The 24,622-nt window shown below is 33.3% G+C and overlaps 1 protein-coding gene across 18 annotated transcripts in view; it reads left to right on the top strand.

Annotated features, from left to right (window-relative positions):
- LOC145297650 (SHC-transforming protein 1-like) overlaps positions 1-24,622 on the top strand; it is a 438,749-nt gene that overhangs the window by 378,280 nt on the left and 35,847 nt on the right. For 10 of the 18 annotated variants that reach the window (XM_080143795.1, XM_080143788.1, XM_080143793.1 and 7 more), the window contains one exon: positions 8,097-8,144. The exons of the other annotated variants lie outside the window; for them this stretch is intronic. In XM_080143795.1, the coding sequence (XP_079999921.1) occupies positions 8,097-8,144 (48 nt within the window). The remainder of the gene's footprint in view (positions 1-8,096; positions 8,145-24,622) is intronic. 18 annotated transcript variants of the gene reach the window in all.

Here is a 24,622-nt window from a genome sequence, read left to right on the forward strand (position 1 = left end):
GAGTTGTCCCCACACACACACACACACACACACACACACACACACACATATGCATTCTCACTTTTATAGATATATATAGATTTTCTTGGTTTTTCTGGATTCCAAGGCTAGAATTCATCTGGTCTGGTGAAGCATCCAGTTTAGTGTTGTTGCTAGAGGTATTATCACTAGAAGATGCACCATTTTTCGAATAAGCCAGCCTGGTCCTAAGTTGTTTGAAGATTCTGGCTTCCTGACCTAAAATATACTAAACGTTGATGTTATTTTTTTCCCTTTCTCTTTGCAAAACTCAATCATGTTCTGCAAAGTCACAAACAGAAACAATTTTCCTCTACAAAACAACTAAACCAAATATTGTGAATAAATATTTGAAAATACAGTAGAACTCCGAGATACAGTGGTCCTAGAATACGTTTTTTTCTGATTACAATGTGGAATATGATGTTTTTCAGGCGTCTGGTTACAGTATTTGCCCTGCCTTACAGTGTTATTTATAATGTTATTTCATTATATACATGTGTATTATATACTGTACTGTATTTTTTTACTAATTTTTAATACTGTATTCTGGGGTTCTACTGTATAAAAATTTGAAACATAAAAACCCTTTCCAAAATTACTGGATTTGGTATTTGATAACCCAAAAGGGTTGATATGCCATGGGGAACATTTGGGCATTGAATACTGCGTTACTTTGAATATTTGGCTTATTTTTAAGGTGAATTATTCTTATGTTCGCATGTCCTGACAAAATTCTGTACAATGAGACCGTAGCAACCCCCCCCCCCCAGGATGGTGTCCCATCAAGTAGGCATTCAAACTCTCTCCGATATCTTTTTGTATGTGTGTGTGAGAGGGGGAGGTGAACGAGTAAAAGTAAAAAAAAACTACACAGGACACTCCACATAATGGAGAGAAAGGTTGGGGGAGAGACATAAGGAAAAACATACAGCGAGGGGGATGGAAAGAGAAAGAAGTTTTAAAAGATAGTTGTTGCATATACTTTTTAATTCTTATATTTTATTGTCCATGCATCCAGGCAATGATGGATAAATATTTTAGTTTATTATATAAAGGGCAGTTTGTCTCTGTGTCCAGCTAAAAGTAAAAAAAAACTAAGCAAGACACACCCACAAAGCTTGAAGACTTAGTGAAAAATAATTACACATATAGTTATATTTATATTTTTTTAATAATCTTTTTTAAAAGAAAAAGTGTAAATTTTCCATTTTTTTTAAATTTCAATAAATATTTGATCAATAGCGAATAAAAGAAAATAATTCAATGTGTATTTATCAAAGTTATGTATAGGCGAGAAACACATAGACACACACACTATCTTGTCTGATAATTTTATTAATATAAAGATATTACACCACAGCTTGTTTTTGTTTTCTTATAATTTTGCATGAAGGTTATTCAAATTTTATTTTACTGAAATAGTTAAACATGAATTTACATGCAAAGATTTATGTTTTTTTTAGATTAATATTTTTGTTTTGCTTGTTTAATGGGTTCCATTTTTTGTTAATTTATTTTATTTAAATTTTCCTCATTTATTCTTGTAGTTTTATTTTTGCTTATGCTTTATTTAATTTTGGCCTTTTTTTTAATACATTTTTCAGCAGATTATTAAAAATATTTTTAGCCGTTTTTATATTACTGTTTATATTTTAATCATTCATATATATATATATATATATATATATGATTCCAAAATTTTGTGTATTTTTCTTTATTTTATTTAATATTTTTTTATGGTTTTATTTATTTTTGTTTATCTTTATTTATTGACTTCAATATTTTTCTGCTTTTGTATTTACTTTTTCAGCATGTTTATTTTTAATGTTTTTTGCCGTTTCTGTATAAATGTTATATTTTAATCAGATCTTTTTAATAGATAAATCTTTTATTTCAAATTATTTAATATTTAAAAAATATTCATTAAATATGATCTCCATAAAACCGGTCTTTGCCAGATATAGAGAAATAATTAGAAATAGTTTGGAATCTCTCCCATAGACAAGATGAATTTGAGGTAATTTTGAAGTATAGTTAACAGACAAGAAAACACACACACACACACACATATCCCACCCACCCACCCCTTTTACTCAAAGCATTAACATTTAATTTTTTACCGACCTGTATAATTTTAAAGCGTGGAAACTGAATGTAAGATTTTTCCGAATATGAAAAAAAGCAAAATTGCTGATTCATTCCTTACTAAAATAGTAGAAAAAAATACTTACCTTATTATTAACACTAAGTTCTACTGGCAAACCCCCATCCTGAAATTAAGGGTGGTAGAGTAAGTTTTTTTTTTATTTTTACTATCTTTTAAACCTGAAGTTAATGAACACCTAAAAAAAAAAATCAGTACCATTTTTTATTTTTTTCATGTTTGAAAAAGTCAAATTAACATACAAATTCACAGACAATAAATCTTACAACCAGTTTCCATGCTTTTAAATTATATGAGCCAGTAAGAAAATTATATTTTAATATGCTTAGTAAATTATTTGCTGCATTTTATTTTTAATCTCAGCTGTTAAATTATACTGTATGATTAACGAATTCGATTTTCTTTAATTTTTTTTTCAGTGAATATTAGATTTAATTCCATTTGCAAGTTAATTGCGAAAAAAAAAAATGTAAAAAATTAAGTTTCACAAAAGCTGTAACAATGTTATTTTATGTTGATCGTAAAAATGTTAGTGCTGATTGTAAAGTTTCTTTGTTTCAAACTCTTAGTTGGCCTGTTGGCTATGAATAAAGTGTAATATCTGTTCTGATACTACACTTCACCTTTTCTGTCTTCGCTCAGTGGAGAAGAAATCCTTCATGACTGAGACAATTATTATTTTTGTTCCTATCCAGAGTGCTTCTTTTTGGAGCTGGATTTTTCCCACATTAAAAACCAACCTTATATCTAACTCTGCCCTCGTAGGAAGGCAAGTAATTAGGGACACCACAAATCATGACAAAATATTAAAATGGGTCTGTGTTCAAATACTTTTAACAGATGCTGTATATTTAATTAAAGAGATTTTTCCTCAAACGATATTTTTTATCTTTCAAATGAGTTTTTGTTTTCTAATAGACTAACAAGGTTACCCAACGTTGCCCAACAGACAAATAACAAAATAAGAGTTAAAAAATCTGTATAACGGCTTTCTTTTTAAAGCCTTTCTGTCTCTGTCTCTAACCGTCCCTTCTCACTCTCCTCCCTCCCTCCCTGTCTGTCTGTCTGTCTGTCTGTCTGTCTGTCTCTCTCTCTCTCTCTCTCTCTCTCTCCATCCTTCAGGAATCTCATTCAGTATAATAGAAAGAATGTAAGAAAAAAGCTGGCTTAAAATTTTGCATAATTTGAGTATTGATTTTGAAACAACTATAAATAAAAATTTAAAAAGAAGTATTTTCTTTTATCATTCAAACACTAATTTCTATCCCTGGTGACCCCACAAAAAGAAATAAATATTACAATATATATATTAAATAAAACCCTGTCCGGGGGGGGGGGTCATACTGACTCCGATTATCTAAAGTTTGTAAGTGTATCTTGTGTAGTTGCTGACTATTAGGTATTCACATACATATGCAGACATAACAGAAGTAAATTTGGGGAATATTTATTAAAAGATTTGCCATCTTCCAATAAGCTCCAGTGGGTTTATGAAGTATAACTTCAAAAATCCGTAGTTTTTTAAGGAAAAAATCCTAACCTCCTAATGAAACAGGATATACTACATCACTCTTATATAATGCATACAGTGTATATATATATATGTATATATATATATATATATATATATATATATATATATATATACTGTATGCATTATGTCTATCTATGTATTTAAGCAATAAACTCTTAAACTACTAGTCACACAATACTGAAATTAACAGTAAATAGTAATTATACACCAAGGATTGTTTATAACAAGTAAAATCTTTGTTTGGATGGATGAATAACGTCTACAGAAATATGTTGGCAAGTTGAAATGCAAAATTTTCCTTTCAACTTGCTGACATATTTCTATTATTTTTGTGAATGCTCAAAGTTTGAAGTGGTTTAATTTTAAATCTTTCTTATCTGTCTGCTGATACGTGAAATGGTAGGGAATGCGGTTGAAGTGTTAAATGTTTTGATTTTGATTTTGAGCCGATGACACCTAAGTCATTTTTTTTTTTTTTCAACTTTTTCAATTAGTACCATATATTAGGTACAATAAAATATTCAATTGAGAATTGGCTGTGTAATAATAAATACAAAATTAAAGTGTATTTTACAACCGGACAATATATATATATATATATATATATATATATATAATATAAAGCTAAACGTGTGTGTGTGTATGTGTGTCTGGTCACGAATAGGCTCCTATATGGTTGACTATTATAGAAAACTGATCACATATAATGATAGAAGATGCATGGGTATGTTTGATCTGGCAGAATGGTGGTTCATTAAAATTGTGGGGTCTGCGTTCGCGCCTGGTCCACAAAGTATGGAAATAAAAAATTTAAAAATGAAAAGAAAAACGTTTACAAGGGGTTTTTGATATAGATGTACATAAGAATACTTTTATAAGTATGTTTTAACTTAAATAGGGATGGTATAATAAAATTGTGGGGTCTGCGTTCGTGCCTGGCCTCCATAGAATGGAAATAGGCACAAACTTTAATAAAGACTTTTTATATCTGTCTGCGTAAGTATACTTTGATAATTATGTTTCAGTTTGAAGAAATATGGTATAATAAAATTATGGGGTGTTCGTTTGCGCCTGACCTCCATAGAATGGAAATATGTCACAAAGTTTAACAAGGTTTTTTAATATAGATCCACAGAATATTGTGATAAATGTTTCAGTGTGAACAGGTATGATATAATAAATTGTGGGGTTTATCTATTTTATTTTTACTTTCATCATATTTTGCTTTGGTTTTGATACCCCCAAAATCGAAGCTATCTCATTACAACCCTTCCTTTTGATAACCTATCATACTTTCATAAATCAGAGTCCATTTTCTGTAGGCTGTTTTTGAACCCAGTCAACAACGGATACTTTTGCTAGTATATATATATATATATATACCTCATAACAAGTAACAGAGACGGTCAATGATGCGATGGGTAGATGTCCTACACAACTAACTCCATAAAACTGGCCTCACCTACACTAAACTTGTGATCGTGCTAAGTGGAAATTCATTATTGCAAATCCCACCATAGTTTGTAACTAATGCAACAGAAGATAATATGTATGTATATATGATATTATGCAAACATAAATTAAACAAGAGAATTTTCTGCCTGTATTATACCGTTTTTGTTTTTTTTCTTCAATTTTTTGATTTTCTTAATCTTTATAATTAAAAAATCAAAAAGATGTATAAATGGTCTATATGTATCACAAGTACTTTCAAGTCTGCATCAAATCATCTTCATATGACAAAAACAATAAACAAAAAGCTGAAAATATAAAATTATCTGTGAAACTTGTACATACAAATATATAAACATACCTAACACACACACATAGATGTATACATATATGTATGTATTCATTAATAATATGACAGAAGGTCAGATACAATCAACATGGTATCATAAATTTCAAGCTTGGAGGGTGAACCCAAATTAAAAATTATTATCTTTTTTAATTTATAAGCAAATCTCTTATTAGCTCTCTGCAGCCATATTTGATCTCAAATATGACTGAAGAGAGACAGTGAGGGATTTGTTTTTAATGGTACCATGTTAATTTAATATGATCTTCTGTACTATTCTTATGACATAATCATGCGTTTTATTGGATTTCTTTCTACCAAATGAAGACTAAAAATTGACAGTTATTGCGTAGGGAAATGTGTGTGTGTGTGTGTGTGTGTGTGTGTGTGTGTGTGTGTGTGTGTGTGTGTGTGTGTGTTATTATCACATGTCATTTGTTGTTATAATCCTCCTTTTTGGAAAAAAGACTTTTTATTTTTTCCCCTGATAATATCTGCTGCATTTTATATTGATTTTGTTTGCTTGTCTTTGCTTTACAGAAAAAATTTAAAAATATTTATTGATGTGTGTGGATGTCGAGCAACATTTTTCATATTTGTCTATTTTATATCTATTTTTGTTTCAAACTTTTACTCCACTTAGTTATAAGAAAGCTCACTGATAATAAGTACTATTATTAAAATACTATTTAAATCAGGCGTGCAGAGTCAAACTTCCAACGATGATTTCTAAGAATCCAAAAATTCTGATTTCCAACTTTTTAGTATAAAATCTTTCAGTAGATATAGACTGTCAATTAATTTTTCAAAGAGGTAGCTATTTTTTTTTTTTTTTTGTCATTATACTGAAAATGTACAATTTGTTTTAATGTCTGTTTTATTAAATTTTCTGTGTCTTTCTAGCAGTTTTATTTCCTTTTCTCTTAGAATTTCCAGGCTTCTTAGCCATAGAATTACAGCCTTAATTAAAATTATCTAAATACCAAGAACAATCTTTTATATTAAATCTACTCAGCGTTGTCCAAAGAATTAAATTACGACAACCAACAATTAAAAAAAAAAGTCCAACTCAAACTCCTTCCAAAATCTCTGACTCTGCAATCCTGCTTAAAATGAACACTAAGTTGTTTACGGTATGTTAAACAGATTCATTTTATTTAATTTATTTTTTATACTAGCTGTACAAACCTGGTGTTTCCCAGGAGTTTTTTTTATTTTCATATTGCTTCTTGCACTTGTCTTTTTGTTTTGATTAATTAATTAATCAATTGTATTATTATTTTTTAAAATTTTATAACTCATGCTTATTCATATTTAAACACATGCACACACACACACACACAATAAATGCTCAGATAATTTTATAAATAAACATTCAAGAAAAAGAAGCCCATTGATTTTTATCTGTATATTTTATGTAGCATGTACAACCCAACATATGATAAAAAATTGATCATAAAGAAACCATAAGAATATGTTGTGATTGAAATTATTTTTAGATTTTTTTTTTTTTTAAGTTTTGATAATAAGCAAAGATTTTTGTTATAAACTTGTTTGTGAAAAATTTTCTGATTTGTCATTTTTTTAAAAAATATTCTCAAAAATTTTATATACATTCAAGTAGGTTTATTTTATACTTTTCTTTTCAACTAAATCAACATCAGACAAGTCTAGATAGTTATAACTTGATGACATAAAATCTGGCATCAGATTTAAAATTCCTAGCTTTTATCATTATTTTACAAAAAAGAAAAATGTAAGATAATTTATTAAAAGAATCGGTGTGTGTTATATGTTATTAAAATTGTGCTATTTTGATATTTAACTCAGAAAATTGTGCCATTTATATTTAAAAGAATGTTTTAAATTCAAGAGGCATTGTTATTTGTTTCTAAAGGAAATTTTTATAATATAATTATTTCACTAAAAAATACAGTTTTTTATGATCTATTCTAGAAGATGTTTAAGGAAAAATACACACATTTTTGACTAGCTCTGTTAGGGTTAAACAGTACCCTAATTGATGAAAGTAAACACCAACTTACTTCGTAATAAACTTGCGAATAGAAACTTTTTAATAATGTGAGTTTTTTTTTCCCGCATTTTTGACACAATTTTTGCCTTTCCTTCTAATGAGTCTTGCTCATTAAAAACACACACACACACACACACACACACACACACACACACACACACACACACACACACACACACACACACACACACACACACACACACACACATTGGAGTATTATTTCAAGTAATGCCATAATGATATAAAAGAATTAGAAAATTTAAATTCTTTATTTAATTTCCCCAGATGAGAGTAGAAATTATGAATAAAATATTTCATGCAATATATGGATTATTTAGACTACTGTTCTTGTCTTAGATGTTGTTCTCATAACGTTTTTCCCAATTAACGTCTCAAAAATTCTGAAACAAAATATTTTATATGAACAACCAGGACTTGTCCAACCATGCAGTTCAAAAATCGACCTACCTTATTAAAAAAAAAATATGCATATGAGGAAATAAACATATACATATATTATTTTCTTATCTAATTCTTTTTTTAGAGTACCAGCTCGAATGGAAAAGACACCTCCAAGAGATCAACTTGGAACGTAAGTTAGAGAAGGAGAGCTTCCCTTCCCCATGATTAGTCAGTTACAACTTCCTGCCTTAACATTTTTACATTATTTTTATATTTAATTTTTCTAAACTGTCGTTAATATATATTTTTTATAATATAAATATTTAATGGATAATTACTGAGTTCTCCAATATTGTTGATTAACCTGCCTTTACTTCATATGAGTTTTTTTTTGGTTTTGTTTTTTTTCAAATAGTGTCTTTAATCATCCTTATTTTGAAATATCATCTTCATATATTTTTTGGAGGAGGCAAAAAAATAAATATTAAAATAAATTATGATGCAATCAGGAATATACATTTCTGTGGCTAAATTTAAAAAAGCAGTTCAACCTGTATGGCTGCACAACATGGTCGATTGCGAAACTATATGATTCTAAGTGCAAGGTTTCTATGAGAAATTGTGTCACACAATGACATCTCAACTTATACAGCCATATCACCTGTTTTAATGTTTATCGAAAGAATCCCCCCCCCCCCAAGTATGTCGCACATTGATGTTGACAGTCCAAAGCTGCATGGTGAGCTACTTAAGATATGGAGGGGATAAATTAATGATGACCTGCTCCTCACGGATGCTACAAGCTTAAATGACAATAGACAGAAGTTGGAAGTCATTCGCAAAATATTAGACAAACAGATGGAAACTAAGAACAAGAAGAAAATTATTTTAAAAATATGAAATATTTAAGACAGAGAGGTAATTGGTTTACCTTTCTAATAAATCATAGCAAAGAACAAGGCACAAAAGAAACACAAACTTCCTTTTGAACAATAACAATGAAGAGTATTTTATTTGTAGCAGGAACTGGCAGGTCAGGCTGTTAAAAGGGAAGAAGAAAAAGAAAGTTCTTTTAAGGTCGTCGTCAGTCAGTCAGTACCGTGTCGTCCCCGGCTGGATAGCAGCTATCTCAAATCGAGACCGTCAATGCTATAGCGAGATGTCCGGTGGACAGGAGACGAAAGAGGATAGATGTTGCTAGGCTGACGTTCCCTTAAGACTTTTAGGGAGCAGATGAATCAATACACCTTGTTAGCCTGTGGCCGAAGAACTCAGAGGGGGGCATTGATTCACCAGAGAAAATAGTTCTCTGTGACTGCTACAAATATCTCTTAATTGAAAAATAAAAATCACTCTTTCACAAAATATTTTTGAAATTTCAGAACTTGTTGATATTGGGTAAAGCAAAATTAAAATAGGTGACTACATACATAGCCTCTAGCATAGTAGATATAATTATTTCGTTGGACTTTAACTTCTATAGGTTAATGTGATTTTTAAAGATGATCCCAGAAGATTAATTCCCGACATTATAGGAGGATTTGTGCAGAATGGCAGAAATGTTGTTAGAAGTCACCACTTATCAAGGTTGTAAGGCCACTCAAGGTCCTAAGGCCACTCAAAGCTAAGGGTTAATGAATGTAAGATGTTAGTATAATAATCGTTAATGATGTAAGTTGGGTAGAATTTAATTTTTTAAAAGGACTGTTCAACAAGCAAAAACCTTGTTTACATTGGACTTGAAGGCTACCATACTGTAGTCAGCAGGGAAGCAGACCAGTGGAACAGTGTTAGACAAGCCGGCAGTTTTAGGAAATATGCTTTATTTGTGGAATCTGTTTAGATTTAGGCACAGATAGTGGGGGAAATTGTTGGTAGTGGTTGTAGCAAATCGAGTGGTTTTTGTGAAACTGTGGCAAGGGGGGAACATAGATTGTTGCTCAGACAAGCACTTGCACTGAAAATGATAATAGAGCAGAGGCAGGCTTGCAGCATCTCTTCTGTGGGAAAGAGGTTGCAGGGAAGAAAAAAGGGCATCACCTACTAGGTTTCAAAGCCGGTTTTGAACTCTATCAAGGTTGGATAGGGTGTACTGAGCATAGGCATCACCACTTATCAAGGCCAAGAGGCCACTCGAGGATAAGAGTTAAAGAGTGTACAGTAGAAATTGGACAATATAGTAACCTTTAGTAATGGAGATTCGGTAACTTATATGGAACGGCTCATCAAAAACTTGTTTACGTTAGACTTGAAGCCAACCATATTGTAGTCAGCTGGAAAGCAGAAAAACGGAAGACAATTCCATAGGCGTGCAGTTCTAAGAAAGAAGCTTTGCTCATGGAATCTACGTTTAGGTTTAGGCACAGATAGAGCGGGGGAAATTAGTGATAGTGTTTTCTACTAGACAGGGTGTTTCTTGTGAAAGTTTGGCAAGGGGGGACCATAGAATGGAGCTCAGCCGAGCACTTGCCATGAAAATAACAATAAAGCAGAGACAAACTTACAACATTTCTTCTGTAAGAAAGAGGTTGCAGGGAAGAGAAAAGGACATCCCCCACAAGGCTACAAAGTCTATTTTGAACTCTATCAAGGCAGGATAAGTCCTAGCAGCTCCTGCCCAGATGTGGCAACAGTACTCCATCCTTGGACGTACCTGGCTCTTATATAGATAGAGAATTGCATCAGCAGTGAGATATCTACTGGATCGATAGAAGGATCCCACCATTTTTCCAATGGCTTTGGCAACGGATTTTATGTATGTGTTCCATTTAACATCAGGAGTAAAGGTCAAGCCCAAAAGCTTGTCAAAACATGAGGCCTCCCCCAGACGAGAGCCATTCATTTCAATTGATGCCAGATGGGGAACAGAACGTTGATGATGTAAAGATAAAAGCTTGGTTTTAGATGCATTAAAAGTAACAAGCCACCTCTTTCCCCATTGTACCACTTGCTCAAGATCAGAGGAGAGAGAATCAGAGAGAACTTGGTCGTTTACTGTCTTAGATGTGCTACCATAGATAGTAGTGTCATCAGCATAGATGTCTACGAATGATGTAAGGATGTGATTTGGAAGATGGTTATATATATATATATATATATATATATATATATATATATAACAGTTGAGATAGCAGATTCACTTGGTAGGGAAATACTAAGTAGAGGTTAGTTTAAAAGTCAATTTCTAAAAGTTCATCCAAGACATGCCGACATGTAAAACAGATGTTAAACTGAATATGATAATGAAGCTGTCTCAGATGTATAAAATGTAAATAATGTAAATATGTTGGATATTTATATGACGAGGTCAATTATTTGCAACTATGATTAGAAACGTCTTTGAATTCCTGTGTAATAACAGTTCACTTTTGATTCATTTAGATTGAATAATACAAGATAATCCCCCTCTCCCCCTAAAAAGAAAAATACTGTCCATGTGAACGTTAATAAAATTTATTATCCTTTCTACAATCTAACTATATTTGGTAAAAATCAACTTTAGTCAGTGCCTGACTTGTCCACCAAGTTTCAGTTACAAATGTCCAACAGTTTTTGTTTTATTGCTGTTCAGTGATAAGAACACCTGGATACAAATGTGGGGAAATAATATTGTGGATTTTTTGTTCACGTTAGACATGCGCAGAATGGAAATATGTCACAAAATCCTATTAGGAGTTTGGAAATAGATCCACTGCCACTAGATGTATTCTGAAGCTACATTAACTAGAGTACTTAGATAAGTCAGTTCACTTTGCACACGGGTGGTACAATAATATTGTAGAGTCTGCGTTTATGCCAGATGTTCATAGAATGGGAATATTTTAAAACACTACAGGGTGTGTTTTTTTTTTTTAATAGGTGGCGAACTTTAAATTGCCAACTCTATTTAAATGGTATTTAAATTATAAATGTCAACAGTTAATCGTTGGAATAAACCATGTATTTGTATAATTAAAATATTTTTCTGTGATTTATATTAATTTAAAATCTGCAGCCTTTTTTTAAAAAAAAACAAAAAAATACCATATTTAAAAAAAAAATATGTAATGTATGTTATAAAAAATCCATCAATGAAAGTCTAGTTTGCTAAAGATTTCAATTAATCAGCTGTAAAAATTGATATTAAAGTTATAAAAAAAAGATTAACTAATTTTTTTATAATTTTTCTCCAATTTGTAGAAAATTATGAAAGTTACTAAAAGTTTAAAAACTGAAGGGGAAAAAAAAAAAATTATTCTAAAGCCATACAAATCTTATAACTTTTCTTCAATTTATAGAAAACAATGAAAAATCTATTGTGGTGTTTGTAGTAGAGCATGATATGGAAATGTTTTGAAAAAGTAATTTATTTTTATTTGCATGTAAATTCTAAAACAAGAGCATTTATCGATATATATTTCCCCCCAAATTGCCAAACAAAATTATCCATCTCAACAGACAATCCTTTTTATAGTTGTTAATTGTTTGTGTGCCTTGTGTATGTGCCTGCTCTGTCTAAACATTGTTGTCTTCTTTTTGTTTCATTTTTGTAATCGTTATATTTTAGTGGCTTGTCAATCCTTGCCTTACCTATAAAATAATAAACTAAGGCATTTTATGTTCATATGTATGTTATCACTCGGGCTATGACAACAGCATATTCTTTTCATTGTTTTTACTCTCGACACAGACACTATTAATCAACCAAGAACCATATCACTCTACATAAAAACATATAAGATATCAATGGATATATACCTGAGAATCAAGACAAGGAAGAAAATATGCTGTTGTCGTAGCCCTAGTTATCAACTTTCACACACATTTAGGAAGATGAGATCGTCTAATGAGCAAAAATGTGATTAATCCGAGAGACTCATTTGATGAACGAATAAGTTCACAAAATGAATCTGTTAACTGGACATCCTGTTTGTGATTTAACCCCATTAAATTATTTTCTTTGGAGATATGTAAAGTTCTTTGTCTATGCTGATAAACCAGACACAACAGACCATTTGCAAGACAACTTTAAATGTAATGTGAACAAACATCTCACTGCTCAACTCTCTACATAGTATCCCTGTAGATATGGTCCCAAATAGTGCTCTCTTGCATCCAAGTGGCACTGCCTTGTTTGGGCGGAATAAGAGTAAAAAAGATATTTTCTGCAAACAAAAGAAAATATTGCATTGCATAAAGCTAAGTAAAAAAAACAAAAAACAAAGAAAACTTTCACTAATGAAACTCCTTTAATAAGTATTTTAAAAATTACTAAGATAGAAAACTCCAACTTTACACATTTTAAAATAAATTATTCCAAAATCGCATTATGCCATCTTGTTGACTAAACCAATACAATTTTTAATAAATACATTAAAAAAAAATGTCATTTGAAGAATATTTAGATGGCAATATTTTACTGGGATAAAACAGAATATTTATTCTTTTAAAAAGAATTAAATTGTTACAATTTTAAATAAATAAATAAGACATCTTTGTTTTATCTATAAAGGAATATTTGGATTATTGTTATTATCTTCAGTGTTATTCTCACAATGTTTTGATCGATGCAATCTCTAACTTTCTTCAGGTGTATCTTGTTAAACTTGATACACCTGAAGAAGATTAGAGGTTGCACCGATCGAAACATTGTGAGAATAACATTCAAGATGAGAACAGTAGTCTGAAAAATTGGAATAATACAAATTGTCGATCCTCATCTAAAAAATCCAGAAACATAAAGAATATTTATCTGATAATGATAGTTTATTTTTATGAAAGAAAAAAAGGCCATTTTTTGTTCTTAATAGTAATGACCCTAACTGGCATTATTTCAAAAGGAATATTATTAACAGTAAATTATACAGATCGATGTAGAAATCACCATGGAATTTCCATGGTGATTCTGCTAATTATAATAATTATTAAAGTGAATTATATTGCTGCTAAGAAGAGGGGGTGCTTTTCTGTCCGGGAGTATAATATCTCTAAAAAGCCACCGTTTGCCCATGCATGGAGTATTGTTGCCACATCTGAGCTGATGCACCTACCATTAGTCTCTCCCTCTTAGTCAGGGTCCAGAAAAGAGCCTCCAACTTAGTAAGTTCTGCACTGTCAACCAAATTTTGACCCCTGTCCCATCACTGCAATGTTGCATCCCTATGCCTATTTTACAAGTATTTTAATGGGATGTGCTCTGACAAGCTCGTAGCATTTGTGATCCCTCTATGTAAATACTTCTGACTAACCTGACAAGCAACAAAATTATATATATATATATATATATATATATATATATATATATATATATATATATATATATATATATATATATGTGTGTGTGTGTGTGTGTAGATATATGTATAAAACAGTTATCTACTGACATATGCTTCGCCATACCATGACTCGTCAGTGTAGCTGACTGTACTAATACCTCCAAACATAGATATCATAATTGAATGTATATATCCTTACACCACAATGCCCCAGTTGAAATTACATGCTATTTTATCGTTTTTAAAGTTATGTTGATTTTTTTTGTTGTTGATTTTTTCTAACAATAATTGAATTTGGTATAGAGCATCTCCTCCAACATTTTTTGAATTTCATAGTCAAGATTAGAAGTTAAAAAACATTTATTAAATTTTTTTTTTTTTTACTTTTTAGTAAAAAATAATTATTCAAGCTTATGATGATGATTTATCAATCATCATCATAAGCTTGAATAATATTAACCTAGAAAATAACTGAAAAAATCCAAAACGATTGTTTAATGTGTGTTTTGAACCCATCATGGTATAAAATACTGGAACTGAAGGCAGATACTTTAACCATAAAGCAACATATCTAATGAAAATATCTTGATATTTTAATCTATTTAAATGAGTTTGGTTTTTTATTATTATTTATCTGCATAGATCTAAAATAGTTTGATCGTCTGAAATAAAGAAACAAATAAAAACATTCTCATCAAAGTAAAAATATTTACAAAAAAAAACTATTTGATAATTCTTCACTAAAATATTATATATATATATATATATATATATATATATATATATATATATATATATTCTCTTCAATGTATAGTTTTAACATGAAAAGTAGTTTTGATGGTTTGGAAAGGAAATGTTAAAAATGGCATAGCATTTGTTTTTAATATTTTTGCATAAGTTTTGACTCTTGAATTTTATAAAAAAATGTTAAAGAACTTTTGATATTGGGTTGAAGGTGCTGATTTAAAATCTGTGATTCTTAGATCAACTGTTTAACAGTGATGCTACAACTTTACTTCATAATACTCCAAACCAAAATACTCCAAATTAAACAAAGTGTTGCATATACGAGAACATAGAATGTTGAGTATACTAGAACACCTGTCATAGAATGGGTAAAATTAATTTCTTGAAAAGAACATTTTGCATCACTTTTATGCCCTCTTACAAAGATTAAAATAAACAAAACATGTTTAGAATCTTTATTCTAATTTTGATCAAAATCATATATGATTTTGATTCTAGAAAATATCTTAAATTTAAGGCTTAAAGGGTCTGAGGAACTTGAAAACTCTTGCTGAATGTGGATCAAATTTGATGCAAATCTGTAATATTTTAATGTTAAAAAGAGATCTTCTGTCTGTTATATTCCCTAAAACTCTTTAAAATACCCTGAAGAAACTTAAATTTGTCTAATATTTATTAATGTAAGAATTTCACAAAAATCTTAAGAGTATCTGAATTTTCACTGAGAGCTCCTATTCCCTTTTTACTCTCTTTGCACAAAACTAAATTAAACTAAATATAAACCACATTACCTACTCTTTATTCCTAATAGCTTTGTTCCCAAATTCATAATGATCAATTTCTTAGCTTAGGAGTGAATCGCGTACACACAAATATATTGTTAACTTAATTGGTTCTGCACTGTCAACCAAACTCCAACGCCTGCCCATCGATGAAATGTTGCATCCATATGCCTATTTTTCAAATACTTTCATGGAATGTGTTCAGATGAACTCAAAGAACTTGTGTCCCCTCAATGTAAATACTCCTCAACTAACCCGATAAGAAGCAGAATGCCACCTTTACAATGTGGAAATCTCTAGATACCGGAAAACCTTTTACTCAAATAGTTTCTCCCCTCAAACTGCCAGACTTTAGAATTACCTCCCAATTTTCTGCTTCCCTGACTGTACTGACATGCAGAAGTTCAAGTGTAATGTGAATAGACATCTTGCTGCTCAACTCCCTACATAGTGTCTCTGTAAATTTTGTCCCAAATGGTAGCCCCTTACATCCAAGTGGCACTGTGCCTTGTTAGAGGTGTATTAGCAATAATATATATATATATATATATATATATATATATATATATATATATATATATATATACCTAACTTTATAAAGATCATCAGGAGTTGCATCTTCCACTTGGTATGAATTGCAAACCCACATGACTTATTTTTCGCCATGTCTTCCAATCCAGGGCAAGTTAGTTGATTGGCGCCCAACTGTTAATGTCCAATCCAAAACATTTTCTTTCTATCTTCTTGGCTTTCCTCTACCTCTTTTGCCTTCTAACATACTCTCAAAGCATAACGTTGGCAGGCCAGTGGTTGATCGTTTGACATGGCCAAAAAGTTTAAGGGTTTTACTTTTGATTTTATTAAATAGAGGGGATAGGGAAGTAGTTTGACGAAGGGTTGATATTTTGTTTTTTTCGATCAGGCGATGTCCCGTAATGAAATGCATAACGTGATTTTGAAACACTTCAATGCGATTGGTTAGTTGTTATTCCATGTGATACAATCGAGGACATAAATTAAATAAACTTTTACTTTAACAGTTATCAGCACTCTTTTGGATTTTAGAATGGTGCTGTGTTTTTGGAAAGCCAACCAACCCAACCTGATTCTGTGTTTCAATATCATCTTGTGATCACTGGAGAAAGTCAGTTTATGCCATAAATAAATGAATTGGGTCACCTGATTGATAAGTTCGCTGTGAATAGTCATGTTTAGGTTAAACTGTAATTTAGCTGTAGACATACATTCTGTTTTCTCTTGGTTTATTTCTAATCCTATTTCCTTTGCATTCTTTGCTAATACATTAACAAAAAATTGAAGTTTGTGTGCATTCATTAATAAGAGCGATGTCATCAGCATAGGAGAGGTTCAGTGGCGGCTCATAGTTGCAGAGGATTTGACCATCTATTGAAAAACCGCTTTAGCAAGTCTCTTTATAAAGATAGAGAAATGGATATACACTGCAAAGTTTTGTCTTGCACAACTTCCTGCCTCCTTTTTTTTTAGTTACATATTCTGCTTAACCTTTTTTTTAATTTTATTTATTTTTTTACAATTGAATATTTTGTAAAACTTATTTTCGTATTGCATGATTCATATGATTTGTAAAATTGTAACGTTTTTCCATAATGCATTATTTTATTGTTTTGTTGTGCATCAGATTCTAAACTTTTTTTTTTTACCTATTTTGTTTAGAACAATATGTAATCATTAGGGCTAGGACAACAGCTTATTCTTTTCATTGTTTTGACTCTCGAGTGTGTATCCGTTGATATCTTATACGTTTTTATATAAAGTGATGTGGTTCTCAGTTGATTAACTGTGTCTAACTGGGTTGGATATATACTCGAGAGTCAAAACAATGAAAAGAATATGCTGTTGTCACAGCCCTAGTAATCATATATATCAAGAATTTTAATGCAAAAACACAATAAATCTTGTTTCCAAAATTGGGTAGCTATCACTACGAAAAGTGTTCACCTTAAAAGATGCTCAGTTTTCTCAATGCTACTGCATTAATGGTTCGTGAAACCAAACAAAAAAAAAATTGAATAAAAATAACCCATCAATTCTTACTTGAAGGAGAGGAGCCTTCATGATGCATAGCTTGTCGTGCCCCATACACTATAAGACACTTCATGATAGATTACACCAAATTTACATCTATACAGAAAAAGTACTTTAATGTAAAAACATTAGTGGATCTATTTAAACACACAAAGATGAGCCAATTAATAGCATACCTTAAAGAAATAAAATTATTCAATAAAATTTGAAAAAAAAAAATGTAAAACATCTTCAGTAAGCAATATAACACAAATATATTATAATATGTACAAAACAAATAATAGAATAAAAAAAATAATAATACATGCATAATAGACCTCACTCAAGAAATAGACTCTGCCTGAAATAAACCTTAACCAAGTAATGGACTTTGATTAAAATGAATACAATCAGAAATAGTTTTTGGTCCTGAAATGACCATACAGTGGTTGATGGGCTGTTAAGGCCAAACCAAACAAAGTGTTGCATTTCGACAGACTGGCATTCCCAAATCATATTTTACATAATGTAATATCAACATAATTTTATTTTTATTATTTTATTATTTATATTATTATAATTAAGAAAAGCTTTTAATCAAGATCTAGATTTTTTTTTTTTTTTTTATGTGGAAGTCACCACTTATCAAGGCCCGGAAGCCACTCGGGGATAAGGATTATTGCATGTAATCTTGTAGAGTAGATTTGATATGTTTCTTTTTTTCAACTTTGGTCACCCTAAATAGGTCCTTCTGCCACTAAAGCATAAGGAATTATTGTGGTAGGAAGGGGGTAGAGTAGATGTATAGGGTGTCACTTGAGTGTGGAGGTAAGCAGTCAGGGAAATCAAGATCAGGGAGGGAATTCCAAAGGTGAGCAGTTCAAAAAAAATTTGAAAATTTTACAGACCTCTACAGTGAAGGGGTGATATTTTGCTGCCTTTATTATTTAATGTTTCAATTTATAGGAGTTGGATGTACCAAGGTCGTTCCAAAAGTATTTTTTAACTCAAAAACTAAAATGCTGAAGAGCTACAAAGAAGGGAATGGTATCATTAAAATGAGAGACCTTTTTTGCTCCAGAATTTATTATTCTACATAGTCACCACCATTCTCCATGCACTTTTGTCAGCCTCTGTTGTAAATGTTCAACAGGCGCCGATGAATGTTGATTGGTTAAATTTTTTTCTGCGTGGAGGAATTCAATTAGCATCTCTGTTTCTGACACATGTTCGTGACAGAGGTTACTTTCTTAGTCTCATGCCATCAGTATCTGCAACAGAAAGATGAAACTTTCAAGTCAAGAATGCATAAGTTCAGTCATCATAACAATGCAATTTGCAATCCTTTCTCATCCATTTTTGGCAGAATAAAAAATAGGAGGTTTTATTTTTGGAGCGTCTCTTGAAATTGTATTTTGCATTCTAACGCTTTGTTTGTATCTGACTGCTTTTATATTTGTTTTCATCTCCCCAGGTTTTTCCAACATGTGCGATGTATTCTAAGTTTCAAATATAAATGCATGTGATATGATCTGCATGATATCTATTGTTTGCTTACATATTTTTTATGTGTTATAACTTTTTTTGTTTTATCATGAAATTTTTTATTTAATTTAATATTGAAAATTAAAAAAAAAATTCTTTGCAGGTGTGATTTGTTTATTCTAATGTTGGGAATCTTTAACTTATGATTATGTTGCTACTTTTGAGGTTAAAATACACAATGTGTCATAAAATGAATTGTCATGGAGACAAAATATAGTGAAAGAGAAAATGGAAAAAAACCAAAAACAAGTTGAACACAGAAAAAATATACAGACAAACAAGAAATTTACTGGTCAGCAATCATCTTTTTTTCTTTCCTTTTTTTTTTTTTTGAAGATGTCTGTTGATTTGAATGAAACTAGTCAATCTTGTTTGTGTATTTTTGCTGTTTATTTTTTTTTTTTTCCATCTTTCACTATTATTTGCTTCTTCTGTAAATATGTAATTAACATTTTTACATCTACTAGAGATTTGATGTCTATCTAAAGCCGAATTTATACTATTATTTCTATTCATTGCACTATTGTTATATTTTAATGCTAAATTATGGTGGAAGTATTGTATCTGTTTAGTTGGTATGAATCAATTCTTACAAGCATTATTTTTTCGTTCAAGAGAGAAGGGTAGCCTACATCAACAAGAAATTATCACAATCGACTTTTCATTAGCAAATGCAACACTTACATTATATATACTAGCAGATACTATGCAATTGGAGGGGGCATATTGTTGCTAGTAAATTTGATATTAAGTGATTAATTCAGAAATTCTACAAATAATTTTAAAGGTCTGAATTAAGTCTTATTCTTCTCTGTAGTAAAGTAATTAAACATAAATTTTTCATTTATTTTTATTTTATTTTTTGCCCTTTTTTATTGATATTTTTCTGTGTTTTTGTTATTTGATTTTATGAAGGGTTAGACATACCTGTGATCTGTTGTGTCACAACAACTACCACTGTTTATTTTACTGTTATTTTATTGGAAAATTGAACTCTGACATATCTATTACAAAATTCCTCTTTTAGAGAGAGAGGAAAGAAAGAAGTTATTTCCCCCTTTTCATGAATTCTTCTTGCTACTCTAATGCCTCGTTAATATATCTTTCTTTTTAGCTAGCTAAGATACGCGAGTTTTCATTTAAATTACCTTCCTTGAATATGTATATATATATATATATATATATATATATATATATATATATATATATATATATATATATATATATATATATATATACTAGCAGTTCCGCCCGGCTTTGCTCGGGCCCTATGTACTGTTCATAAGGTTATGTTCTTATGTATATATTAAAAAGTGTGAATATGTAAAGTAATGCCTTTCTGTATAATAGTCTTCCTTAACTACCATAGAGAAAAGGCAGACAGACATTTTCACTTTTATAGATAGATAGATATATAGATAGATAGATAGGATGCAATATATAGTAATGATTTAAAAAGTATTAAAAAAGAAAGAAAGAAAAGACTCATGCACCACCACCGAGACTTGAAACCAAAACGTTCAGCTCACAATTTATTTTGGCTCTGCCGTCAATGACTGAGCTATGAAAACATGTTTACTGCAAGGCTAAAAATTAAAACATGAACCAATAGCTACTAAGTTATGCATTCATAATGCCGACATTCGACCTTCGCTTGGCAAATTTCATTTTTTTTAATTTTGCACCAATTTTTCCGGGCTAAAACCTAAATATAAAGTTTTGCATGGATTCAAATACCTAATATATGAAGTTTCATGTCTGTAGATCAAAAATTCTAGGAGGAGTTTGGTAAGCAAAATTTGTTAAACAACAATATATACGTATACATAAATAGATATGGAAACAATTTTGTGTTTACTATAAACTTTTTACGCAAATATTATGCAATTATAAATCATGTAGAATACCTGCATGAATATAATTACACGTAATAGTAAACTAAAAATGATTATCCCATTAGAAAACCGAAGCAACTAATAGGGAATTAATTAAAATGAATGTTTAAAAGAATATGCAAGTTAGTTAGATCTTTTGCTAGTGAATGTAATTCCACAACCCATATATAAGAAAATTGTATTTTCTTTTTAAATAAATAGAAAAGAGGCTTGCCTTTTTTCTGTTGTTCTTGGTCTTCGGGCCGGGATCAAAGTGTAGTATCTTTTCCGGCAGATACTGCAAGCAAAGACCATATGCGGGGGCAACCCCACATATAAGACCTTGGTCAATGTAGGGGCAACCCTTCATACCAATTGTCACTATCCAGCTCTCCTACTTCCTGGGGAGTTGGTCCCCCATTTCCCCTTCACTCCTCACATTAAAAATCGGCCTTGTACCTAATTTGCTCGGTGTGGGAGCAAATAAATACCAACCCCACATATAAGACCTTGGTTAATGTAGGGGCAACCCTTCATACCAATTGGCACTATCCAGCTCCCCTCCTCCCCGGGGAGTTGGTCCCCATTTCCCCCCTTCACTCCTCAGATTAAAAATCGGCCTTGTGCCTAATTTGCTCGGTGGGGGAGCAAATAAATACCTTGTTGTTCTTGGCCTTCGGGCCGGGATCAAATTGTAGTATCTGTTCCGGCAGATACTGCAAGCAAAGACCATATGTGGGGGAAACTTGGTAAATGTAGGGGAAACCCTTCATACCAATTGTCACTATCCAGCTCCCCTACTTCCCTGGGAGTTGGTCCCCATTTCCTCTTCATTCCTCACATTAAAAATCGGACTTGTGCCTAATTTGCTCGGTGAGGGAGCAAATAAATACCAACCCCACATATAAGATCTTGGTCAATGTAGGGGAAACCCTTCATATCAATTGTCATTATCCAGTTCCCCTACTCCCCGAGGAGTTGGTCCCCATTTCTCCTTCACCCCTCACATTAAAAATCGACCTTGTGCCTAATTTGCTCGGTGGGGGAGCAGATAAATACCCTGTTGTTCTTGGCCTTTGGGTCAAGATCAAAGTACATAACCTGGAAGGACACCCCTTAGTATCGACTCGGGAGATCTGCGAGGGGTTTCGGGAGCATCTATCGGTGCGCTTCACCCAACTACCCGGACTCAGGGTTGATGAGTTTGGCAGCTATTTGGCTGACTCGCCCCGCCTCACGGCGGCTCGAGCGGCTAGCTGTGATGGTCTTATTACTGAACATGAGGTCATTACTGCGTTGAAGCAGGTCGGCTATAACAAATCCCCGGGGCTTGATGGTTTACCCTACGAGTTTTACTTGAGGCTGTCGCCCATGTTGGTCCCTATTCTGAAGGATATGTTCAACCATTGGTTTGCCCAGGGTTCCATCCCTGGACAGGTGACCAAGGGTGTGATCACATTGCTGAGGAAAGGTCAACGGCATGGTGGGAGGGAAAACTTTGATGATTTTAGGCCCTTGACTCTGCTAAACACAGAGTTAAAGATTTTGGCAAAGATTCTTGCGAATCGCTTGCAGGTTGTCATCACTGACTTGATCGAACCGGATCAGACTTATGCTGTGAAGGGGAGATCGATTCAAGACAATTTGCACTTGATACGCTCGATCATAGAGGGGACAGAAGACGACGCCGAAGCCGCGCTGATCAGTTTGGATCAGTCCAAGGCATTCGATAGGGTCGACCATCGGTTCCTAGGATCTGTGCTAGAGGCCGCCGGATTTAATCCGGACTTCCGCAAGTGGATCTTTGTTCTGTATGACAGGCCGACGGTAGCGGTGCAGATCAACGGTAAGCTGTCGGAGTCATTCGCTGTCTCTCGGTCGGTGCGACAGGGTTGTCCGCTGTCGCCTCTGTTGTATGTCCTGGCGTTGGAAGCCCTCCTTCGCAAGTTAAGGGACGAGGCGGCTACACCAGTCCTGCGCGGAATAGCTCTCCCTGGAGGCACACGAGCCAGGGTTTCCGCGTTCGCCGATGACGTCACCGTGTTCGTGTCTTGCCTCACGGACGTTCAAGCGGTGGTCGAGGCGCTCGCTCGATACGAAGAAGTAACAGGGGCCATCTTCAACCGTAGCAAGTCTGTTGGCCTGCGGTTGGGGGCCTGGACCGGGGTAAACTCGCTTCCAGGTATTTTCAGCTGGACCGATGGACCGGTCCGCATTCTCGGTGTCTGGTTTGGACCGGGACTTCAGCTGGAAAAGAATTGGTCGGAAGTACAGTCTAAGGTCAAATCGTCAGTAAAGACTTGGATTGGAAGGAAATTGTCCTTGAAGGGTCGGGCGGAGGCGTGTGCTACATACGTCTTTCCGCTCATCCTTTACCGTTTGTCTGTACTTCCTCTCCCTGCAGAACGACTAACCCGCTTACAAGGGCGCCTCGATTCACTTTTGTGGAACGAGGGTAAGCATTATGTCTGCAGAGAGGTCTGTGTTCAAAATCCGAGCGAGGGAGGCCTGGGTCAGCCCAGTCTCTTGTGTCATAGAAACGCCGAGAGATTGGCTTTCCTGGGTCGTTCGCTTGAAGGAGACGCTCCTTGGGTCCCTGTGGTTGAGAACTCGTTTCCCAACCTCAAACCCAACCCTTCGGTAGAAGGTCGTCGTAGACCGAAGGGGGAGTCCAAGTTCTTCTCCGAATGCCGAACCGCTCTTAGAGCTTTGCCGGGGACCAATGTCCTCGATCAGCCAAGGAAGAAACTGTATCGGGATTTAGTGGAGGGGACCGCGAAGGATCCACTTTGTAGGCGGATGGGATGGTCGATGGAGGTTGTCCGTTCTCAATGGCGTTGGACGCCGGGACGGGAGATTCTGAATAACTCGGAATTCTCCCTGACTTGGCGACTGGTCCGAAATGCGCTGCCCCTCTTCGACGTACTTTTCCGGTATAAAGAACATACCAGCCGCTTCTGTCCGTGCTGTGACGAACGCGAGCCCGAAACAATCGAGCACGCGTTTTTTAGTTGCAGCCGGATACAGCCCCTATTAAGGTACGTCGAGGGGGTAACAGCTCGCATCGATGCCGAGTGTCTGCTCGATCTCGACGTAGGAACTTTTGTGTACAACATGGAGCCGCCGTTCCCCAGGGAGGAAAGTTTGGTTTTCCTGGCGATCCTAGCAGTAGCGCGCATGACCATTTGGATCGCGCGCCTCAAGTTGGTCCACGAAGGGACATCTGTTCCTGATCGGGATCTGATCGTTTACTTTAAACATTTGCTTAAAGTAAAGATCAGATGCGATTGGAAGGGGTTGCCTAGAGTGGAATTTGACAAGAGGTGGGTGCACAGCACTAGTTTGTGCATCCGTCGAGGAGCCAAGTTTCAATACGTGTTCCCTCCTTAGGCATGGCATGGGCGGTGCTGGGTCCTACGG

Source organism: Euprymna scolopes, chromosome 18, assembly GCF_053919585.1.
Source record: "Euprymna scolopes isolate OS-2025 chromosome 18, ASM5391958v1, whole genome shotgun sequence".
Taxonomy (NCBI): Eukaryota; Metazoa; Mollusca; class Cephalopoda; order Sepiida; family Sepiolidae; genus Euprymna; species Euprymna scolopes.